Consider the following 24,618-nt stretch of genomic DNA (forward strand, 5'->3'; position numbering starts at 1 on the left):
TTACAAAACCACAAAATATTTTGGGTAAAACAAATAGGATTCATATATTATCAAGTATGTTGTCTCACGACGACAGGCACTCCTTTGTTTTCAACATGGCGAGGACCAGGAAAACCCGCATCCGTCCCCAGATTTATTCCCGGACAGTCACGGACACGGTGTGGATTGCGCAATTTTACATTATAAGTTTTATTCATATTTTAAACTCTCCCCCTTTCTTTCAAAACTTGATGCTATCACATATGATTTATCACGGACACCCCCATACATTTTTATGGTGTAATTCAAACCCATTACGCTGGGCGTAGTTTTCAGCTAGCTTTATCTGTCTGCATTTTAAGAGATAAATATGTTTGAAATCAAGAAACCATGAAAATAGACTGATGCGTTCATTCCAGCCACATCGTAGACGGCATGTAAATAGAAGACATGTTATTTCATCTCTCTTGATCACAACAATCTGAGATCTAAGTCATTTTTAGATCAGCTAATGAGAACTCAGTGCGTTTTAAACTGAAATGAAGAAGAATATGAGCGTCTTTCGTGCATAGCTTGAAGTACTTAACGTGCAAATAATAAAAATCAACCTGGGTTTATTTTTGCTTTTTATTGTAATAGAAACACCAAAGTTAGCCGGTACATTATTATTACAGGGCAAGATTTTTTTTCCTTTATCAAATATTATTTTGTCGCATTTTAGTAATTCTCCTTTTTCTCATTTTGTACGGTATTTTTGAAATTCATTGTTTGGCAACTCTCGACATTGAGCCTATAAGCATTGTCTCAAATTTCAACACATTTTCACAGGAGCTTCATCTCTTGGGGTTATTATGATGCAAACCCACCTCTTTCCTTTAACATCATTCTATCAAACATCCGCTCATTTGAAATTCGAAGATAAACTCAGATGAACTCGATCTCCTCTCAAAAGGGACTCTGACAGTACGTGACGTATCCACACATTATATCAGGTTGACCTGAGCTCAATTATGCTAATGATTCATTGTGTAGGCCTACATTTCACGAAATCCTTTAAAATATTTCATCAGAATATATTGCTCTGTTGAGGACAGGGCTATTTTATGTCACAACTGACAGATATATGTGACACCTCAGTAAAATTAAGTTTTTCTGAATTCGTAAAAAAAAAAAAAAAAAAAAAAAAAAAAAAAAAAAAAAAAAACATTCCTGGTATAAAGATTAGGTTTCCTAAGTACCGGTACATCGATAGGTTTTTTTTTTCATTTTATTAATTTTTTTTAAAGATATATATGATATTTGTATTTATTTTTAAAGATATACATATATAATATTTTGATAGAAATATTGAAGAGATCTTTTTGTTAATGTAAACTAGACTTTTTTTAATCTGACGAATTTCGCTCACTGTGAGAGAGGGCGGTTTGGAAGTTTCAGCTGTGAGCTGTGAGTTATCAGCAAATCATCATGGTAGTCTGGGATATAGCCAGCAATTGCAAAAGGAGGGGAGGGTTCTTTTTCTGAAAAAGTGAACCTTTCATCGAGAAACATACACGTTGGCATAGAACCTAGATCAAACTTTATTTCAAAGTGGACCGTCTCCTGACCAAAAGGGTGGTTCGTTCGAATCTCAAAGAAACTACTTCTACGTGCCTCACATTGCGGTCTTCCCAGACATGAAAGTTGTTATTGCTTTGGTAAAGGTAACAAGTTCTCCAAACAAGTGGGAATGGCTTTTGTTGTACTACCTGGCGGAGCTAAGATTACACAACTATCCCTGCTCTGAGATCATGTAACAAAAGCTATTTAGAAGTAATCACGCGCCAGTTTGGCAGGGTCAGGCTGTAAACCCCGCGGGGGACACCCCATTATCTGCGCTTGTCTAGTTACGGGGCATTCAGCTTTTAAAAATCTTATGTATATCTGACAATCTGCAATGCACGAATTCAAATGGCATAGTAATTGGACTTCACTGAAATGGGAAGGAGTTTAATATTCTGACTAAAGAAGACCATTCAGGATGCCCAGCCCACCAATGGGTGAACGTGACACCACAAACACTACAATGAGTACATAAATTATACGGAAGCGTCACGTCTTGGCCGATTTCGTCATTTCCGCCTGTCACGTAGCCACGCCTACTAAGTGTATCGAGTGAGATGTGGTAGATTATTCAGCACAGACCGAGAACTATATTGACAAGCCAGCTGCGAAAAAGTTTAAGAAGTTCTGTAAAAGTAGCTAGCCAGAAACTGTACTATACAGTGGTCACCTAGAAAGGTACGTTAGTTAATGTTCATACAATATTTTCTTTAAAATGTAAAGATTTTGATGAGCTTCTGCGACAAAAGCTTTAATAACGCCAGTAGTGCATGTGAAATCAGTGTCTTTTGCTCAGTAGTGTCGCCATTGCGGTGGGGGCTCGGTTGATCGTCTTTTTTCTTCTGTGTCAAGAAGTTCTGAAATTCAGCTCTGTCTGGAATTCGTTTAACATTATCTTTAAAACTTGTTTTGAAAAAATATGTAACCGTTGGGGGGAAAAATCGCGGGTGTGGATTTTGAAAATTTGTTTACTTATTCACATTCACAGGACTCGGACAAAGTTCACGTTTATTTTTTGTCCAGGCGTTATTTATACTTCTAGTGAAATTAAACGGGAAACTTTAAAAGAAGTCAAGTTGGATTTTAAAGAAAACATCCGACCAATTAGTTTTTCAATTTGTCACGTGTTCATTAATTCCAGAAGTCGTGCTATGTTTGAAGGAAAATGTTTATCTCTTTTCAACATATGGTTATACAGATTTGTATCTTGTTGAACTGTATCCCAGCTTCATATAACGACTCTGATTTGTTTAAAATATTAAAGTATTTTTCCGACTCCTACAGCTATTTGTTTGCCCTGTTCATATGCTGAGTGTGTGAATGCCTTGGACGTATGGGACTGATTAAGTCCTAAACAGAGCCATATTTCTAACCAGAGTGTCTCCATAAGTTAAGATCGCTATCGCAAGCTCCTCTTCTATTTACCGGAGTCGTTAATACAAGCTTTTTCCTTAAAGTGTTGTTTTTTATGTGTGTGAAACTCGAGCTACAAGTGTTATGTTGGCATTTCACGCTGGGAAGTCATTTAAAAGTTAATTCCTCACTGGCTTGTTTCACAGACATTATGTACAGGAGAACATGATTTATTAGCATTATGCAAAGCACCAACTATTGTCCCTATAAATGCACCGAGGTTTATGTGCACTGGCCCCGTGGAGTGAAATAGTTTATGTTAAGTTAACATCACTTAACTATGGTCTTTTCTCTAGTTTATTTGTATACTGAGCATAATATTTAGTGCTCACCTCGGGCTGCCCTATATTTGAACAGAATGTTAATTGCCCCTCATACTCTTAAGCTGCTTCCTCTGAAACAAAGAATCCGTCAAAAGTGTTAATTGCTACGTCAACATGCCCTGTGGTGTGAAGATTACTCCCGGCAGCGGACAAAGCCAGGGCTGGTTTATTATTTTAGGGGCGCTACAAAAAGCCGTGTGAAGCAAAGTTATATGGTAAACCGACAAAGGGCGAGTTATTGTGGCATGCGTGCCACGCAGTGGATTAGGGGCTGGGTGAAATGTTACTGAAAAAAATTACCAAAAGCGTACTTCGAGTTAGTTTCCAATTTAGTCTCGCTTCATCCTCGATGCCTGCCAGCTCAGCACAGGTAGCAGCCATTCAGGTGTGTCAAGCAGACCATCTTGTCGCTGTCTGGGTGACTTGCGTCACGCCACATTAGAACGAGTGCCACATTTTCCACTCATTTTTTTTGTTTTAATAAATGTGCCCAAAGTTGTTTTTCACTTTGCACTGTATGTTACCTAGCACGAGATCATTAGACAGTGATCAAAGATGCAGGTGCTGTAGAGGTCACAGATGAGATGTCATGGCAGGGCATTAAATGAATTGCCAACGGGAGTCGTAAACGTGACAATTCTTTCTAGTTGAAACCTGGTTGAATTACAGTTTGTTAACTTGACGTAATGTTGAGCTCATTTAATGGAGTATTGCATTTGTGGTTTAGTGGCTTTAAATTGAAAAGCAATGGCAGTTAGTTGGTAATCAAAGAAGGGTCAGGAAGCGGGCAGTGTAATAGAGACATTCAGGCATGGTCTGCATCTGCTGGTAACCCAATACTCCCCATGTTAGATCTGTTTTCGTACTTCACTAACTTATAACGACAAAAGCGCAGTTGAATGTGGGCTACCAAACTTAGTCCCCTTTTTCTCACCAAACTCTCTCCTCCCGTCGCCACGCACCGCAAAAGAACTCTGATCGCAGTGATAAAATAATTTGCGTGACGGTGCATTATTATCCCATAGCTGTGACTTGTAAGAGTGCAAAAAATTTAAAACAACAAAGCTTTCTCCAGACAATAGAAACCCACACCCAGGCCTTATGTATTATGCAACATTCTCTTCTTTGCGGTCATATGATCGTGGTCATACAAAGGGTAGGCACGTTATCTAGCCCACAGAAGAAAAGATGCATATCACTATCATGATACTGTACTGGAAGGCAAGGCAGCGCCCTCTTTCATCTATGAAAATAACTAACCCCTTGCATCTTTAAGTCTGTCTAACTTCTCTGGTAAATGAAGTGTTTTGTTGGTTGATTGTAATTAAAGTCTAAAGTGTTAAAAATCTGAAATGTCGATTCTTTAAGTATGTATTTCAGTGTGTTAGTTGTTGATACTAGTCAAACTGGAATCGGCGTGTAGTGGAGTGAACATCGCTGGGATATAAACCGGAGGCGATTGTGTTAGAGAAGTTAAAAACGATGGGGAGCGCACAATTCTAATATCAGTGTCGTTCTTTCTTTTCAAGGATGGCACCCTTTGTGGACATCCTAGCGGGTGTATGGAAGGGGATAACTAGCGACGATGACTACTACGACCGATTAAACCACCGCTACACCGCCCTGCTCCTCGTTGTATTCGGCGTCCTCATCGGCAGCAAGCAGTATGTGGGAGATCCCATCGTTTGCTGGGTGCCAGGAGTGTTTACGGGCTCACATAAAGAATATGCCAACCAATACTGCTGGATCAAAAACACGTACTTTATGCCGTTCGAGGAGCGGATCCCGGGCCCGTCACTGCCAAGGGCGCACATTGGTTACTACCAGTGGGTAACGCTGATGCTGTTCCTGCAGGCGTTGCTCTTCTATTTTCCTCGAATCTTCTGGCGTCTCATGAGCTCAGCTGGGGGTATTGACTTTAATATGATTGTCGGAGCGTTGTGGGGACCAGCTTGCCTCGACCCCGAGAAGCGTGAGGGCACCGTGAAAACGGTCGCCTTGCACGTGGACCGCTTTTTGATGCTCAAACAAGATTACTCTAAGTCCAAATTGGTGAGAATAAAGGAAAAAATCGTGAACTTGATCTGTCCCTTCATTGGCAAAGAATACGGTAACTATATGTACTACCTGTATCTGTGGGTGAAGGTGTTTTATGTCTGCAACGTGCTCGGCCAGCTTTTCTTACTGAATGCGTTCCTGGGGACTTTCTTTCATCTGTATGGGTTCCAAGTAATCCAGGACCTGGTGTCCAAGCAAGAGTGGTTTGAAAGCGGCAGATTTCCTCGAGTTACGCTGTGTGACTTCAAAGTCCGGCAACTCGGTGGCAACATCCATCGGCATACCGTTCAATGTGCGCTCCCCATCAATTTGTTCAACGAAAAGATCTACATGTTCCTTTGGTTTTGGCTGGTGTACGTGTGCGCTGCCACCATTTGGGGTCTCATTTCATGGCTAGGTTTCCTCAGCCGCCGTGAGAGAAAGTCATTTGTGGCGAAGTATCTGAAACGTCTGGGCATCATCAACTCGACTAGAACTGGAGATGGAAAGAACGTGCGAAAGTTCATCACGAAATACCTGCGACCTGACGGTGCGTTTATCTTAAACCTGTGCTCGAGAAACACCAATGATATCGTCATTGGAGAACTTATTGCTGAACTGTGGGCGAAGTTCATGAAAGACCGTGTACATTTGTACAGCGACAGGTCTTTGCTGGACGCCGAAGGCGAACCGCCTGCCGAGCCCGTAGGAAACGACAACGACAATGAAAACGAGAAACCTGAAAAGCCTCTAATGTCATAGAGATTTGAAACCAAGCCCATGACATTAAGCAGATATTGTATTTTGTTCTAGATTAGAACATTGATTGAGGTGTACATTAATGTAAGATACAGGCTCATCAGTATAAGTTTTGTTTTGACATTTTTGAGAAAGTTCAGCGAAGTGTATATTGAATGAAGTTGGGGACAGTGGAAGTTGTATAGTAAGCTAGCCATGACATAGCTCAAAACCATATTTTGTTTGATATTTTGATATGAAGGTGAAGGGTCAGATTTAATTTACATTCGTTGATATGTATCGTAAATGTGATAAGTCCTAGAATAACTGTACAAATACTTTTTATGCACATTGCAGTGTCTTTATGCATGTGTATTTTATAAATATATTGACAAATTTTTGAAGAAACTGAAATGAGAGATACACAAGAATTGATCTCGCAACCGTTATAACCGTCACTGTAACAGTATATGGTTCATTTACCGGACGGGAAATCCTGCCGGTAAATTAAACCTTTTATTTCATACACATTAAACATTGCAGATAGTAGCTTTTGCTCGTTATACAGCATATACTTTTCAGCAACAAACGCCTATTATGTGCAGTTTTCGTGGTGCTTTGGTTGGGTGTGCTTAGTAATATCCGTAGATACTTATTATTATGTAGCACAGTGTCTATTTTGAAGGGCATTCCCATTGTAATGTTAAGTTCCATGTCGTGTATTGGCCTGTCACTGCTCTATATAATGACAGTGCAACATTCCACTTCGTGCACATTGATCATGAAACAAATTATTTAGTGAAATGGTTTTTATATGATGTATTCACAGTCTAGTAGTTGCAATAACATGGAGCTTAGAATACTTACACAAAATAGCCTAGTTACATTTCAAGCTAGAGCAACTTAACAATTTTAGAAAAAGATTTATTATTAGATGTTCAATATTTTCATTTTCTGTAATTCCTAATGAGAAACAAAGTGATAGAATAAAACTGTGGACTTTTCTTATTTGTCTGTTTACTTCACTACACACTTGCCAAGTTTTTCAAGTCTGAACCAAACCGGGACACCTCAGAAATCTTCGAGATAATGCCACAAGTACATATAATACATTGTGTATTCAAAATCGAAAAAGCTTGACTATCAGCACTGGGAAGGCCTGGGGCGTCAAGTTTAATTGAATTGCACACCTAGTCTTCCTGCACAATTTGAAAATGACTGACAATGTCAGTTGATTTAAGTTATTCTTGGTCTTGTAAACTTGTTATCTCAAGTCAAGTAATGACCCGAGGGAAAAGTGTGTCGCACTCTGTTGTTTTGTAAGAACATTTCTTGCCTCCTTTGTAGCGCCTTTCAGGTCGCTAGACCGTATTCGTCTCGGGCTAAATAGTGACTCGTAGGAAATTGTGCTTCACTCGGTAAATTTAAGACTGGTTCGTTTGCGTCCATTACTCGCATCTTAGGGTCATGAGAGCCTAAAAGTCCAAATCATGTATTTGGTACGGCACATTTGATAGTTGTATCTTGAGCGACAGTATAGGCGACACAGAAAAGAATTATAATGCAGTCTCAAATAATGATCACCTCACTTTGAAATGTCAACATTGCATGCAAGAAAAAAATATGCGGTTTACAAATCCAAAGAATTGAGAGAAGATAGTTGGAATTTTCAGGAAACGCGCTGCAGTGGCGTCCGAAGGAAAAGAGCACAGATTGTAACTTTTGATCGATTGAATTACATGAAACTCTTTGAACTACTTTATGTAGCAATGGTGTTGACGGGGTTCAGACATTCAACCTTTATCTAGAGCAGACGGTGCAGTGTGTATTCCTGATTGCGTGCGGTTGAGATTGTCATCTCAGCCAGGTGTAATATGTCACAATCAACGCACCACCGAAACACAATCCATCACTAGTCACTGTACAGACGCCTCTCAGTATCTTGTCTTTCAACGCCAACTGAAATCAATAATTTGCTCCCCCCCCCCCCCCCCCCTCTCTCTCTCTCTCTCTCTCTCTCACACACACACACAAGCACGGTTTGCTAGTAAGTAATGCTATGGGGCAATTGTTCTCACTCAGTTTGAAACGGAGACTAATTTATCTTCAAGGTGGCAGTGAATACTTGACTTGACACCAGCATTCTTTTGAGTACATTGTGCATACGCACGCAATCTTGTGAAGCAACTGAAGTAGACCAAGTAGTGCTCTTTTCTCGGGCTCACGTTACTCGTTTCGTTCAATTAAGCTAAATTTGCTCGTCAGTACGACACTCGTGTTATTTTTTAAAAATTATTTTGCCTAACTTCTAAACTACTAGGTGTTCTAAATTTATCGATTTATAAATTAATCATTGCTTAATATTCAAACGTTGATCTCTCTGGTGTAATATAACTGTAATAGTCTTATCATTTTGTTCTAGGATGGCCCCGTTCGTCGGGATCCTGTCCGGTGTGTGGAAGGGCATCCACAGTGACGATGACTTCTTCGATCGTCTCAACCACCGTATCACCTCCCTCATCCTCATAGTATTTGCCATGCTGGTGGGTAGCAAGCAATATGTCGGCGACCCCATCGTGTGCTGGGTGCCTAAGGTATTCACAGGGGGCCACAAGAAGTACGCCAACAACTACTGCTGGATCAAAAACTCGTACTTCATGCCGTTTGAGGAACGTATCCCCAACCCCGAGCTTCCCCGGGCACACATCGGCTACTACCAGTGGGTGGCCCTGGTGCTCCTCCTTCAGGCGTTGTTGTTTTACAGTCCTCGTATTTTCTGGAGACTCATGAGTGACGGTGCTGGCATAGACTTCAACATGATCGTGAAAGCTATCTGGGCGCCCAAGTTGTTGGATCCCGAGAAAAGAAAGGAGGTGATTGGGACGGTTGTGAATCACCTGGACCGCTTCTTGTGCCTCAAGCAAGACTACCACAAGAACAAGTGCTCCCGCTTCAAGGAGAAGTTCACAAATTTGATCTGCCCGTTCTTGGGCAAGCAGTATGGCAACTATCTGTTCTTCTTGTACCTGTGGGTGAAGTGCATGTACGTGTGTAATGCTATAGGGCAGTTGTTTCTCCTCAACGCGTTTCTTGGCTCTATGTTTCACGTGTACGGTTTCCAGGTACTGTCGGAGCTGACTACTAAGATGGAGTGGTATCAGACTGGCAGATTCCCGCGTGTCACTCTGTGTGACTTCAACATACGGCAACTGGGAGGGAACATCCATCGCTGGACTGTACAGTGCGCTCTACCTATCAACTTGTTCAACGAGAAGATCTACATGTTCTTGTGGTTCTGGATGGTGTACGTGGCTATTGCAACGGTATGGGGCATGATTTCGTGGTTTAGCTTCCTCTACCGACGAGAGAGAAAGGCCTACATCGCCAAGTTCCTTAAACGTATGGGCATCATCTCCTCAACCAGCACCGGCGATGGGAAATTGGTACGGAAGTTCATTACGCGGTACCTGCGTCCCGACGGGGCGTTTATCCTTAACCTGGTGGGTAGAAACACCAATGATATCGTCATAGGAGAGCTGGTGGCAGCGCTGTGGGAGAAATTCAAGAAGGATCGCGCTCATCTGCTGACCGACAGAGGCCTTGACGAAGAAGGAAATCACAAAATGGACAAGATGCTTGAAGATGCTGTGTGAACATTTTAAATGTTTACCAGAGTTAATATAACAGTCCCGGTGTGGAGTTCACACCATTGCAACAAGGGAGGCATTGCTACCCATTACTTCAGGGTCATGATCTCACCATTGGTGTGAAAATTCCACTTTTTAAGGTGCATCCATCCCATACTGACTGATTTAATTTGAGTGTCAAAGAAATAGCAGTTGTAGGTTAAGTTCGTATTTAGCTATTTTGTACCTAACAGGATACAGTATTCTCTCACGTTTTGACTTAATTTGTTAATCCATTAAGTACGCTCTCTACACGTAACCTATCGAACTGAGATCTCGTGGTGAAAATTGGTATTCAGGTTTCAGACTAGTCCAACGTTTATTTCTGTAGCAGTAGTGTATTCTTGATTATACAAGGTCTAAACATCGATGACACCACTTCAGTATGTGTAAAACTAAGTATTATCAAAGTGTAATGACAGTGCCTTTTCACAAAGTAACTGGACCAGACGTATTACATTAACATGTGCTGTAATTGAAAGGGATGACGAGAGAGAACATTTTTTTTTAACTCATATACCATTTCCAAACCAAGCTGTAGCATTCCGTATTTGCTCAAAGGTGTCCGAGAAAGTGCGACATCATTTAAATAACTGCATTTATGTTTGAGGTCAGTATTTACGACAGGAAGTATTTGTGTATTCATAAGCGAGTATCTGTCTCGTGAAATGATATTCATTTCACTTCATGGAATCTCATGCTTGAGACTTTTTTAAAGGGTTCATTATTTTTTTAAGTTGAATCTCCATTCCCTGCAGCTTGACTTTGCTAATGACATTTTTGAAGCGAAATCCAGGAGTATATTTTAAATGTAACTTGTATACTTATGCTCAAAAACCGCTCTAGAATATATTCTAAAAAGATAAAACGAGAAAACAATTTTTAAAAAAAGATAATTTTACTTTTTGAAGTGGTTTGATTTGGTTCAATATCTTGTCCTTACCACTAGAGTATTATTTGTTCGGTTAAAGTTAGCGTTAGATGTTGATTAATAAAACGAAGTGTTAGATGATAATTGATAAAAAGATACAATCAAAAACCGTAGTGTATTCTGTTTCTTTTGGTTATTGACGTTATTGACGTTTTAACAATAAATATAATATATACAGATTTGATATTTGTTTCTTGTTTTTTATGTCAAGTAAAAGACAGGCTTTGTGAAGTCACTTTGCCAAGGTTGCAGGGCATATTAGTTTAAAGGCACTTGATAAAGGAATGAAATGAAAACTTAATTCGGTGTACCTTTGAAATAATGATAATGGAATCAAAATGATCGCCTTTTGATTCTCGAGTCTAGTTGTATATGTAAAGATGCTTGCTTTCCGTTCAGGTTGCTGTATCTATGGTGATGTAATAAAACCTAGAAATAACTATTTTGTTTAATGGAGTAATTACCAAATAATGATAACAGAGGGAAGTGGGGGGAGGGGGAGGCAATCGTCAATAGTCTGATTAAGCTTAATCGGGATAAGTTGGGAGTTTGGATGAAATGCAGGCACAGGTGTTAAATGATTTCTACTTGAACCGCTGTGTACGTTGCTGAATACTACGTAGTACTCGTGAATATAGACGACATAATTGTCCTAAAACAGCTGCAAAACCAGGCATGAGTGGTACCATTATCCACGGTGTTGTATGCTTATAATTTATATGAAACCTCTTGGCTATGAGAGCTTGTGTGTGTAACCAAATACCTGTGACCGCACTTAGACAGACGGTGTTGCGACGGTCAGACTTGATATTAGATAAAAAGTCTCTGTATCATATTTTCCCTGATGTGTTTAACCGGTGCACCATGATAAGTCGTGAAGAAAACAATTGACATTCTGTTGTGGTAGTGCAGTAAATCTGAAGTGTCTGAGGTATGACTCGATGCGGTTTTAACATTGTCATATTAATAGGTTAACTCACGCATCTAAATCTTTGGAATCGAAGCACCGTTTGTTGAACAGTAGTTTTCGAAAAAAGATATGCACTTTTGGAGGCGAATTAGAGGTACAGGGGAGTGAAAGGGGAAAGGAAATTAGATGATGTGCGGGATTTCTTTTTCTGATTGAGAAACAACAGTGCCAGTGTAAACATCTTCAAATAATCAACACAAAGTTAAATATTGGAAAGTGTTTTAACTACAGATAAAACAAATATCGGTACTGGCACTCAGTGCGTGCAAACATCGACAAGGAAAATGGGATAAATCAGAAAAAATTATAATACCAAAAACAGTACATATTATACTTCAGCTAGTGGGACACATATTTACACAAATAATCGTAGCACCCTACAAGTTTCTGGAGATAGACATGGAAACACATTGCATTGCAAGTTTGAATATAGCCGTTGTAGACTATTGTGCCGGATGATTGCGCCAGAGTCATTGTGGTAGAGGTTCCTTGACATTGGTTAAGATTCTGGGCACAAAAAGCTTATCACAATTACCGCATTTTGATCATGAAAACACTTCGTAAGCTGTGATTTCCAGAGCTGATGTATGTAAGAATCAAATGCATTATGTGACACAGGCGTTGGGACAGGGTTCACTAAAGAACTTCAGGTCCAAAATTGCTCTTAACTTAAAGAGCAAACTGCTTTTCTCTACTTTAACACAAAGTAAAGTGGTAGTTGTTGAATTTAATGGAATATTACACCTGTTTCAGACTTGATTAAATGTCGATATACTCCCTACCAGGGCCACAGATTGATTTTTTCACTAGATATTTACAGATATGCCACTGGTTACTTCATGGCACTTTTCTGCACGTGTTAGAGAAAAGCGTAACGTGATTGTGTTTGAACATCTTTATGTAATAATTAAATCCATATTTACGTTCACTATTGGAGTAAAAATAATTGATAAAGAGTATGAATTCCTGTAGTATAGTTAAAACGTAAGTAAAAATTAATAAAAATGGGAAGATTTAAGACCTACTTTTAAGTTATAAAAGCCTACGCAATCCCATGAAATCTCCTTTTAAGTACAAGCTTACTACAAAATGAATATATGTATACTTCAGGAATGTTTACTTAACTTTATTGTACATATCACGCTTTATTTTTTGACCTTATTAGTTGCTTTATTTGCTTATTTTGCTATTTATCCATTTACCTAACTGAATATTTTGTGAATATTTTCAGATACTGGCAGCGCGTTCCTGTTGAAGAATGCACATATTTGGTCCACTGATTCCTTATTCATGCCAATGTTGTCTATGGTATTCTTGTAAGACAATTTTATATTTATATTGGCACGTATTTTGCGTTGGTTTTCAAATTCTGTTCCGATACCCATAAACTGAAAGCTTGTGATCTTGAAAATATTTAATTATTTTTTAGAATCTTACACAATTTATACAATTTTAACAGAAAATTACAAAAATTCATCCTGAAAATTTCAAGATGTTTTAGCACAAAAGCAGAAAATAGAATTTGTCCCGTGTGTCGTCTGAACGCTGATTTACCAGCGGGTCTAATTTCTAGATTTAACGTGTTAAAACTCGATTCATTATAAATTTTGTTAGAAAAAAAAAAAAACTACCAGTAGCTGTCGGACCCCGAGATTGCTCGTATTTGGGCCACTTGCTGAGCCTGCATGGTCCAGGGACGGATCCAGGATTATTTGAAGGGGATGGGGGAGAGTCCGAAACGACAGGCTTCTGATGCGAAGCCGACTATCGCCCCCTTGGTGTGGAGTTCGGGGCCTGCTGAAGGACCCCGAAATTTTTTGCGGGTTTTGGAGACCAAACAATACTCTTTTGTACGGTTTAGACTATAAATTAGTCAGTCAAATTTTTAATTTCAAGACGGAAATATTGTTGCGATATATATTTTTCAGAAACCGAATTGTGGAGGGGGGGGGGGGGGTGTCAGAACTTATAAGAGTTATTTTTCATTTTAGTGCAACAAGGGATTCGCTTACTTTACTAACGAAAACAGTGACCTCCATTTTCTTAAATATAACTGCCATGGGCTGATCAAGTCTGCCAACACTGAATAGATCGAATGTTGGTCACCAAACAAAACTTTGATCCAAGCATAGTTCTCTATCATTGATATAGAATTACCTAGCCATTGCCTTATCTATACGACTTAATGAAGTTCAATAATCTGGCGTTATATCTGACACCTGTCAACATGTTGGGGTGTAAAGACTGCACTGGAGAGCAGAGAACGCATGGGGCTTGGGTGCAAAAGTCAGCTATCATGAACGTGGGCCTAACAGATGACTGTGGTGAACTGGAGGTTATCAGCTCGCCAGCCTACGTGTTTGGGCTGAGATCGATGTGAGCTCTCTATACAACCGGATTAAATCGGTACACAAAAACGAGAGAAAAAAAGAAAAACTTGTTCTCGTTAGTCAAGATTGTTGCTCAGTGCTGAGTTTCAATGTGGCTAACACAGTAGGTTTTGAAGTCAGGTACCTTATCAAAGTTTTTGATAAATTCATACCCAAAGTTCCCTGAGTTGTTAAACCATAGATCGCTAATATTCAGAGCAAGAGGACTAAAACTGTTCAACCCTTAGTTTCCATAATGCTTCCACCTCTGGGTTACTTGGTAATAAACTGTCCCTTATCACTGTCCAGACCAAACAACGTTCAGTATATACTATATAATTATGTAACACTCGGTGTATGGAATCCTATAAATCTTGTTACAGGTGGTTTGTAGGGGAGCCCATAATGCCAATCCTGGATTTACATACGCTGAGGCTATAGCAGTCACGCCGCGTCATTGGTTGAAGTTTGACGGCTCATTCAAGTCTTTCTAATATCTTTAAAAATAATTGTTTAACAAAGATTATCATTTGCCCCAACCTCCATTCAGTTCACCTTTTTTCTTAATTGTAAAGTTGGGATGGGGTGAAGGTAATTAGGGCCTGCGCGTGCCTTTATTTATTTATTCAGGATGAAGTTGTGTCTGAGTTTCTTCGATCTCAATAAATGGAGAAATGATTTCATTTTTCAGTCGAAATTGCATTTTAAAATCTGCAAGGTCTTATCAGTAAGCTATTTCATGCGCTTGTTTTCTAAGCCACTCTGGCACTCTGGCGATGCGGTGCCTTCTATTTGCTCAACGCCCCACATACCTGACCTAATTTGAACGCTCGATGACGCGCCGCCGCATGCACCCGTCGCCATTTTCATTGTACAATTAAAGCAGTGGCCAGACCAGAGGGAATTTTTTCATGTCATTGTTTCCTAGAAAGGAAGGTCAGTATATGACACTTGATACATGTTATTATTGTGTTTTTGTGTGTTTATGGTTGTTGACATTTATGAACACTTTTTTTTACTATGTTTCGATAGCACCTAATGAATAATTAACATGTATCGAAATGATGACTGAAGGTGCAGGTTGGTTAATGAGTTATCAAAGAGTTAAACGATGTGTTGTTTGATATTTAAAACTGAAATATAAGTTTGCAATGTGTAGAAGACTTGAGTAAAAGTATTTGTATATGATGACCAACGGCAAAATAATTAGGTTTGAAAACGTATTGGTTTCGAAGCAGTTATCCAGAAAAGTTTTGTTCCCTTAAAAAATTCCCGATTATAAATGTGTTCATCCTTATTCATTTATTTTTTATATGTTAAACTATTGGATCTGTTTGTTTAGGGCATAGTAAATTGTCAACAAACACTTTTACAAACACTTTTACTTAATATAATAATATTTATAATATTCATAATATTTGGTATCGTAAAATAAATTCGAGTGACAAAAGATATAATGAAAGTCTTTAACCAAACCTTTGAATCCTAAATTTTGCTTCTTTCTACATAATTTTCAATTTTTTCCTTGATAATCCTTTTTTCATCCATAAATAATAAAAGAAAATGGTTTTTGAACTTGATAAGCATTATTTTTATATATTAGTAAAGAGTTGGATAAGTGTGGATTCTTATCTTGGATCCGAGATTGGGTCATACAGCGTAAGCTCGTGTTTTAAATATAAAATTATATGGAAGTTTCTATTTTTCCAATCAATATCAGCATTAGCAATAGATCTAAAATCAGTTCACAGTTTAAGGCGTATCTATGAGAATTTGATCTGCCTTCTGAATGGCAAGATTAATGATAATGTTTCACTGCATACAGCTTTATCTCCAGTGATGTAACCGTTAACTCCTGCAGGTGCTCGTGTTGCGACGCACATAGGCCTACCTAGATTAAGAGCTTCAAATTAAGCAAAGTGGAAAGTTCTGATATTCTATTTAAAACCGGTTGATATATTCTGCGTGTTTGTCACATCAATTATATATGTCTCTTAATTGGACATTTTAATATTTTTCTTCATGTTGTCAATTGATTTTTTTTTTTTGAAATACTGGAACAATGCACTTGTTTTAAAAGGACCGATATGCGCTTATTGTTGCGTAAACTAAGTTGATATTGATGGCGTTTTTATTGCAAATCTTCAGAATTTCATCGATTTCGCCACGGTATACAAAACCGAATTTTTGGTTTATTTGATTTTGGCCGACCAAATACAGTGCAACCTCCGCCTCTTTCATATCACTTATTTCGATGTTGTTCTTTACAATAGTTCATATTTTAAATATTTTCAACAAAATATTTTGGTCATGTTATTTTCAAAAATCACTTGAATTTTTACTTTTGATGACACACATAAGTCCCAGTTTTTCCTTTTTTTACGTAAATGCAGAATTACATAGAAATTGTTTCCCAAAATAAGAAACAGCATTTAAAAAAATGGTCTTAATTCGGAATCAGATCGTTGCTGTCTATTTCGATTTAAAGAAATACATTGATACCGAAAAAACATAAATTCTGGCAAAAATGTACAGGGTGGCCCATAAAAACCACCTATTTTACTTTCCATCTCAATTCTGATATAATTAAGATATTTCCAACTTCCTTTTACCAAATCTTTCCATAAAGATGACTATTTTATCCTTGCAAATTTTGCAGAAATTGAGAACCTTTAAGGTAGCCAAATTTCATTTGTCCTCATCTCACCTCGCCAGGACTTTCCTTGGCCACCTTTCTCCCCAGTTCTAATTTTTTTTCTCTTGGGAGTACCTTCAGGAAAGAACCTGTGGTAACAAACTCTAGACCCTTTGAAGACCAATATACGAAGAGAAGCAAGGAACAGTTATTGCAAGAGTTATTGCCAAATTCAGTGTTCGTGTGGCCGCCGTTATTTAGCAGTGTGGAGCGTGGATAGAGCACATTATCAATTATTGAAATTTGGCGACCTTTGGGGTTTCCAATCACTGCAAAATTTTTCAAGGATAAAATGGCCAATGTTAAGAAACAATTTGGTGAAAGAAAGTTATAAATATATTAATTACAAATTAATATAATTATAATTAATTTGTAATAAATATTTTTATATTAATTACAAATTGATCAAAATTGAGATGGAAAGTAAAATAGGTCGTTTTTTATGGACCATCCTGTATGTTATATGTATGATTTAGCATATGCACTTTTTTAATTTAACGAACGCATTCTGTATCCATGCCGCACATACGTGTACTCATTGTTAAAACTGTTGAGGGGAATGCCTTGACAAGTTAAAAAAAAACACAATTATCAGAAAATTTAAAATACGATTATGCATTTATAAGTGGTTGTTTTTAAAATAATTTTTCAAATGCCAGTTTGTATAGAAAATAACCCATTTAAATACGACTGTCGCAATCAGCTTTACATATATGTAGGTGTTTTCGGATAGCATTCAATGAAATGAAATGAAATGTTACAATGCAACGATATAGAACATGTTTAAAGCTTATTGAGTAGGCAAAGTATGATCATACTTTAAATAGTTGAAATGAGATATTATAAAAATCTTAGAATTTCTTTATAATTTCCTTTAAAACACAGTGTCAAATTAACAATAATGAATATTATTCATTATTTTTCTCTCAAAAGTAAAACAAAATGATACATGGGTCGGACATATTGAAATCACAAGTACATGTATAACAAGGCACATGATTTCACAGGATAGTGACAGAAGCGTATAAAAGTCTATATTCTAATCAATGCAATTCCTCAAAACTAAACATGGTAAGCTTGTCTTTGATTTCACAAGCGAATCATGTTTTCATTTTCCAATCACAGGCCTACCCAACTACCAGACTCGGCACATAAGGATCCTGAATTAACCGGTACATCGGACCACACTACCCGTTTTCAAGGTGTGTGTCAGATCGCATTGCGGGGTATCAGTCAGAACACCGACAGGATGAGACCGCGGTCGTCCTACAAATTTGTTCTGGGGTATGACACTCCGAAATGCGATCTGACACACACCTTGAAAACGGGTAGTGTGGTCCGATGTACCGGTTAATTCAGGATCCTTATGTGCCGAGTCTGGTATTTGGGTAGGCCTGTTCAGAAACCTGTAAAACAACCCCTGACCATTCAATTGATCACATTTATATGTGAGACATTCAGATTTTTTTTGGGCAATAACTTTTGAAAAAAAAATCAAATCAAAGAAGCTACGCCGAACGTCTTTTTTTTAAACGTCGTACAGGAACGCAGGGGCAAGACTTACGTCAAAGCATCATTTAATCACAATTTATTGATACTTGAAACAACCAGAGAGTTGGCCTACGTGCGGAGTGTCGCCAAATCTCATAAAAAGATTAAATGATCGACCTTACCGGACGGTCGGTAAACATTTCATTAATACATCATTTGATTCAGCTGGTTCGATAAAGACGACGCTTGTTATAAATTATCTGCAGTGTTTCCCTCATGCAAACAAACAACTGCGCATAATCACGTCTCTACGGTGACTATATCTCCAACGTGATCCCCAGTGAACCTCAGGTTATCAGTCGTCCGGATACAGGTATAAACTGGGGGACTTGCGAAGGGTCGGTGCTTGATTTAACAATTCTATCACACTCTGAGTCTATTTAATTATGCGCCGTGCCTTCGTCCCAAATAATAACTTCGTCCTGAATAATCCTTTCCAAGTGTTGTTTTGAAGTAAAAACACAGCAAATGAAAATAAAAAAGGATTGCTAAAAGTTGGCCCTTTCCATGACTTTTTATGACCAAAGTTGGTTAAATATTTTGGCTGTTTTACTTTCTAAAAATTCAGATAGGTGAGCACTGATTTTTAACGTCTGGGTAATTACTGGTAATTATTGGTTTGAATAAACATGTTTTATCAATTTTTTTATGTTATTATGTAATATTTGTCGTATCTGTAATACTACAAATTCCGAATTCAGCTTCTAAAGTCTACTTTAAGCTAAAAATATCAAAACAAATATGATCGCTATTAATGACCTAACCTCCGTTACGAAATTACTCATTTTTCATTTGAACACTGGATATGTGTGTGCTCATTGATCAATGCTCATATCATAATAGATTGAGATCACTTTGTTCATAAACAAATAGTATGATAAAAAAGCGTCTGTCCCCAATGATTAATAAAATATTTAAATTGGAATATCTCAGGCTTTGTATTTATAGAAAACGAGCGACTTGTTACCAATATGTTTGCACCGCATTTCCTATAATTGGGCAATAATGGGCAATAATATTTTGAATACATTCAAAATCTTAATAATTGAATCAAATATGGAGCCTGTGACCTTTGGCATGATTGAAATATAACCTAATTTAGATGTTACCTAACCTCCGTAACGAAAAAATACAGTACCATGTTTACACGTGCATATTTCTTTAAATACAGTAATGGTGTGGGTTAAAATTCTTTTACTACTCTCTGAATATCTCTTCATCAAAATAATATAAAAAGTTTCCCGGTTTTGCAAAGTTCATATCACTGCATTTCTTGTTTTGGAATTGTACCCCTTTTCGTGGAATGGCCGTAATTTGTATGTATAATTTAAATGGACATTATGTTATTGTTAAATATTACCCACCCTAAATAGAAATAAGAAACTCTGCATATAGGGGCAATGCTCTTATATCATTAATACATAAATTAATACAACTCATAATTGTCTTTTTATTTGATTTTAAGGATGCTGAACCTAGTAGACATCCTCAGCGGAGCCAATGGCTTTTGGAAAGGGCTCCGCAGTGATGATGACTTCTACGACCGCCTTAGCCACCGTTACACTGCCCTGATATTCATGGTCTTTGCCGTCCTTCTCAGCACCAAACAGTACGTCGGAGACGCCATTGTCTGCTGGGTGCCTGGCCATTTCTCTGGCTCTTACACGAAATACGCAGATAATTACTGTTGGATCAAAAACACGTACTATATGCCTTTCCAGGAACGGATTCCAGACCCAGACCTCCCGCGTGCCCATATTAACTACTACCAGTGGGTAACGATTGTACTGCTGCTCCAGTCACTTTTGTTTTACGTTCCAACGATATTTTGGCGTCTCATGAGCGGCAGTACTGGCATTGATGCCCATTTAATGGTCCAGTCTCTAAACACACAAGCCAATCTTAACCCAGAGAATCGAAAAGGGGTCATGAAGTTCCTTGTCCGTCACATGGAAAGATACTGTAATTCAAGTCGCGACTATCAGAAAGGTGTATGGTCCAATGTCCGCCAAGGCTGCGCAAAGTACTGTCTGGCCATCGGTAAACGTTAAGGCTGGGTCACACTGCGCTTGCAACCTTTTGGCAACCTCTTTGCAACCTCAGTCGCAAGGAGGTTGTCATAGGTTTTAAAGTGGTCGCATAAGGTTGCTAACAGGTCGCCTGCGATCGTTGACACATGAAGGCTATTTTTTGTGCACCGACAACCAGTGCGACTAAAGATGAAAATTATCGGTATCCTAAAGGTTGCCTATCGGTCTCTTCTTGGTTGTCAGTAGGTTGCTATAACCAGCAGCATACCATTTGCAACTGCATGGTCGATTGACCGTATTTAGTCGACTGGTCGCTTACAAGTTTTTTACCAGTCGCAAGTAGTCGGCAGCAGGTCGCTAGAAGGTTGCAGTTGTAACTGCATGGTCGATTGACGGTCTTTAGTATCTTGGTCGCTAACAGGTTTTTTACCGATCGTAGGCGTTCGAAAATATGTCGCAGGAAGGTTGCAAGCGACTGCAAAAATATAGGCGTTGGATGGTTGTCTATTTGGGCAAAGATTTTTTTATAATTTGTTATGTAAGCCTTCTAAATATCAAGGTCATAAATTATAATATTTTAGAAAAAGAAAACATAAATTGCATTTGTTGGCAATATTTTATACCAATTGCCAAGGCTTTCATATACCAGGTATTTCACACTTACGAAACCAAAAAAAAATGTGATGATAAAAGCAATGTACGATTTTTTGACGTTTATTTATTTTATCATTTTACGAAAATCATAGGTAAAATGCCGAAAATTATATATCGCTGTATGTTATTTAAAATTTGCAAAGACATATTATCAGAGTTAATAATGAAACAAATACACGAATGCAGAGAAAACGGAAAATAAAAGCATTTTAATCAGCAAGGTATAACTGCTATTTAATATCATAATTTCAACAATCAAAATTATCCACAAATAAATGAACAAACCGTAAAATGTGTCCAATAGTTTTAAATAAAAATAGTTTCAACACAAACAATTTAACATCTTCCCAGTGCTTGGTATCCTCACTACAAGGATGAGAGTGTAAAAAGTCCACGATGCGCATGACTTGTCACGATTTAATTACGTTGTATTGTAAGTGGCAAACGCCTAGGGTTAAAAAGACAAAGGGAAAACCACACATTCGGTTGCAAATCAGTTGCAAAGCAGTCGGCGACCTGTTGGCAACCGGTTGGACACCACAAGTAGGTTTTTCGGTCGCAAGGAGGTTATCGGTGCTGCACCGAAAACCGGCGCAACCGGATATTAACCCAGCGTTCATTTGGAAACCACTTTGCGAGTTGTTGCAACCGGTCGCCGACCTTTTTGCAACCGGTGACAGTTGCAGGTCGCAAAGAGGTTTTTTCTTCAGTGTGACCGTAACTGCACAGGCCTTGCGACCTCAAAGAGACCAAATATTTTACCAAGAAAATATTAAAGAGTATTATGAGATTAATAAGGCTTTAAACGTATGCAAGTTTATGTTTTTATTACAGCACTGGTTTCGTTAGGTGAGGGTGTAGTATTTTCAAAAGTTCACTGAACATTGTTGGTTCTATTTTGAGGAAGGAAATGAAAACTTCCTGATTTTCAAGTCGATGATCTTTCATCAAATGTTTGTAATCGCCTTACAAGGGGCGTCTTGTAAGCGTCCATTATTTTCGACTTTTTTACTCGTTTTACTTCTTAGGACGGTAAACAAAGTCAATGATTATATAGCAGTCCCGTCTTTTTGAAAAGGAGTCGTTTTACTAGAACATTTTTGTGAGAGGGGAATTTATGTGAAAGCAGCTACTGTCACAAGTTGGCAACATATATATTCTGTGCGACCTTGCTGCTACCAGTTGACAAGCGATTGCTACAGTCCTGCAACCGGTTTTCGGTCACCAAGTGTTTGCAGACAGGTTGTGTATCGATCGGCAAACAGTGTGCGACTAGTTACCTATAACTTGAAGATGGTCTATAAGAGGTTGCAGATACCATATTGCAACCTTGTTGCAACCGGTTTGCGACTGCTTGCCGATCAAAATTGGCCACAGCTTCTTAATTAGGTCGCAAAGTGATCGCAAGCGACCGCCAGATTTTGTGGTTGCAAAGAGGTTGCCAAAAGGTTGCAAGCGCAGTGTGACCCAGCCTTTACGGCAACTACTTGATAACTCTTTTCCTATTCTGCAAGTTCTTGTACGTGACCAACGCCATCCTGCAGTTGTTCCTTTTAAATGCTTTCCTTGGAACCGCGTATCACGTGTACGGGTTTGACGTCATCTATGACCTCATCAACAACCATGACTGGACCTCTAGCGGGCGTTTCCCCCGCGTCACACTGTGTGATTTCAAAATTCGACAGCTTGGTGGAAATATTCACCGACACACCGTCCAGTGTGTGTTGCCCATCAATTTGTTCAACGAGAAAGTATACATCTTCATATGGTTTTGGTTGGTGTTTGTCTCAGCGGCCACAGTTTTTGGGTTCTTAACCTGGATGAGCATGCTTTTTAAGAATGAACAAAAGCACTTTATCCGCAAAAATCTTAAACTGATGGACAGACTGAAGGACGGTGACCATAAAGAAACTTTGAAGAGATTTATTTACGACTATCTCCGCAAAGATGGAATTTTCGTGTTGAAGCTAATTGGACGAAATTGCAATGACGTAATCGTTGCTGAAATGATAGCGACACTTTGGGACCATTTCAAGGCCAAAGTAGAGGGCCCCTTGAATGAAGATGAGAGAGAGGAGAAAGTGTGATTGGACTTTGCCAGTGTTTACAAGCATTTATCTACTTGATATTCACACACACACACACACACACACACACACACACACACGCACTGTTCTTCCACGAAGTATGCATTTGAAACTAAACTGCCTTATCGTGGAATGTACTAAGTTGTGTAAAGCTACTTGTTGCTTGTCACTGAGTTTGCTAACAACTTAACTAATCATTGTTCTCAAACAATGAGAAATGTCAGTTAGTAAATACATCTGTATATTTTGATTACACGTATATTATGTATATTTTTATCTCGTCTGTCAATAAGCAAACAGTAATATCAGGTAGTGCATAGGAATATGTTTTTTGAATGTAGGTTATACACATGTAGTAGCCCAAGATTCCAGTAACATTTATAACTTTACAACCCGTCCACACTACTTTTACTTCTTTCTCTGAAAAATGATTCTAAAGTGTTTTCTGTTCATGAGCGAAGTCAAAATAAGCAAGATGCAAATGTATACTTGATATTTCTTCGTTGCTTCCTTTCACACAAACGGCCGAACCACTCTCAAACCATTTAAAATTTTTTTCTACATAAATGTAACTTATGAAAATTATAAGTAAACACCCTTGCTGTTTTTCAGCAATAGTGGGGTACCTTAATTATTTCAAAACTCTGTACCAGGGACTGGCTAGGTGATGACCCTATCTTTGTGCAAAACTTTCTCGCTGGGCAGTGCGGTAATTTGCACAGCCAGTGAATAACCAGAGAAATATCTGTGAATATATACTGAAAACAACACAGGGCAGTAGAATGTTTGTGCGCACCCTAGCGTAACCTCCGCTGTGTAGCGGTTAGCGCAGTAAGCAGGGCTCCGTAGCTCGAAAGCGTCGCGCATTGCGACCGAGAGCTAGCGTCTCGATTCCATACTTGTCCCATATATTACATTGTAGCCTCTATGTGATATCGCTATTCTCAATACGAGATGCTTTCCAGTTACGGAGCCCTGATCAGCAAATTTTATTTAGGGATAGGGTTGGTTCTCGAGCAAGATGAGGGAGGATCGGCAGACGTTAATTTTAGTAGTATTACCTAACAGTCTCTAGTATTGGTATTAATGTTGTTTTAGTTAACCCATGCCTATGTGGGTAAAAAGACATTCAATATTCAGCGACTGTAGATATAGACATAGGCTATAGTAGATGTTATGCTAACGAAATCTATTTGAATAATGCCGATCGTACATTAATTTTTAATTTTTATTCCTAAATCATTACGAAAAAAGGGGAATACTAATGGTGAACTATTAAGCAAGGCCTTGGTTTTTGAAAGTTGTATTTCTTAACATATTTATATTGTTGAAGCTGGTCAAATAAAGAATCGCTTATTGTATTGTTGTAGTTGCTTATTTTTGTCAAATTTTCGTTACATCCCGATGATCTAAGATATTCACGAAAACCCACGAAACCTTGAAGAAGAAACACTTGAAAGGTGACAAAGCCAATCAGTGCCCTGTACTTGATCCTATTTTGATAGAGAACATTGATAAGAGGAACACAAATATGACATAAAGGCCTGACATTA

The 24,618-nt window shown here is 38.4% G+C and overlaps 1 protein-coding gene and 1 pseudogene across 3 annotated transcripts; both read left to right on the top strand.

Annotated features, from left to right (window-relative positions):
- Positions 1-1,847: 1,847 nt before the first annotated feature.
- Positions 1,848-10,893, top strand: LOC106169872 (innexin unc-9 pseudogene; annotated as a pseudogene). 2 transcript variants are annotated; one of them, XR_015333055.1, is made up of 2 exons: positions 1,848-2,259; positions 8,515-10,893. The product of XR_015333055.1 is annotated as an innexin unc-9 pseudogene, transcript variant X2 (transcript). The 2 variants fall into 2 exon arrangements; XR_015333054.1 differs by lacking the exon at positions 8,515-10,893 and adding an exon at positions 4,847-7,096 and having other exon boundaries at positions 1,880-2,259.
- A 3,901-nt stretch (positions 10,894-14,794) lies between these two features.
- On the top strand, positions 14,795-24,426 carry LOC106177201 (innexin unc-9). Its single transcript, XM_087007234.1, has 3 exons — positions 14,795-14,984; positions 19,760-20,344; positions 22,450-24,426. The coding sequence occupies exons 2-3, from the start codon at positions 19,761-19,763 to the stop codon at positions 23,063-23,065; spliced, it is 1,200 nt and encodes a 399-aa protein (XP_086863360.1). The 5' UTR covers positions 14,795-14,984; position 19,760; the 3' UTR covers positions 23,066-24,426.
- The last annotated feature ends 192 nt before the right edge of the window (positions 24,427-24,618 follow it).

Source organism: Lingula anatina, chromosome 2, assembly GCF_051362555.1.
Source record: "Lingula anatina isolate TDL-2025a chromosome 2, LinAna3.0, whole genome shotgun sequence".
Lineage (NCBI taxonomy): Eukaryota > Metazoa > Brachiopoda > Lingulata > Lingulida > Lingulidae > Lingula > Lingula anatina.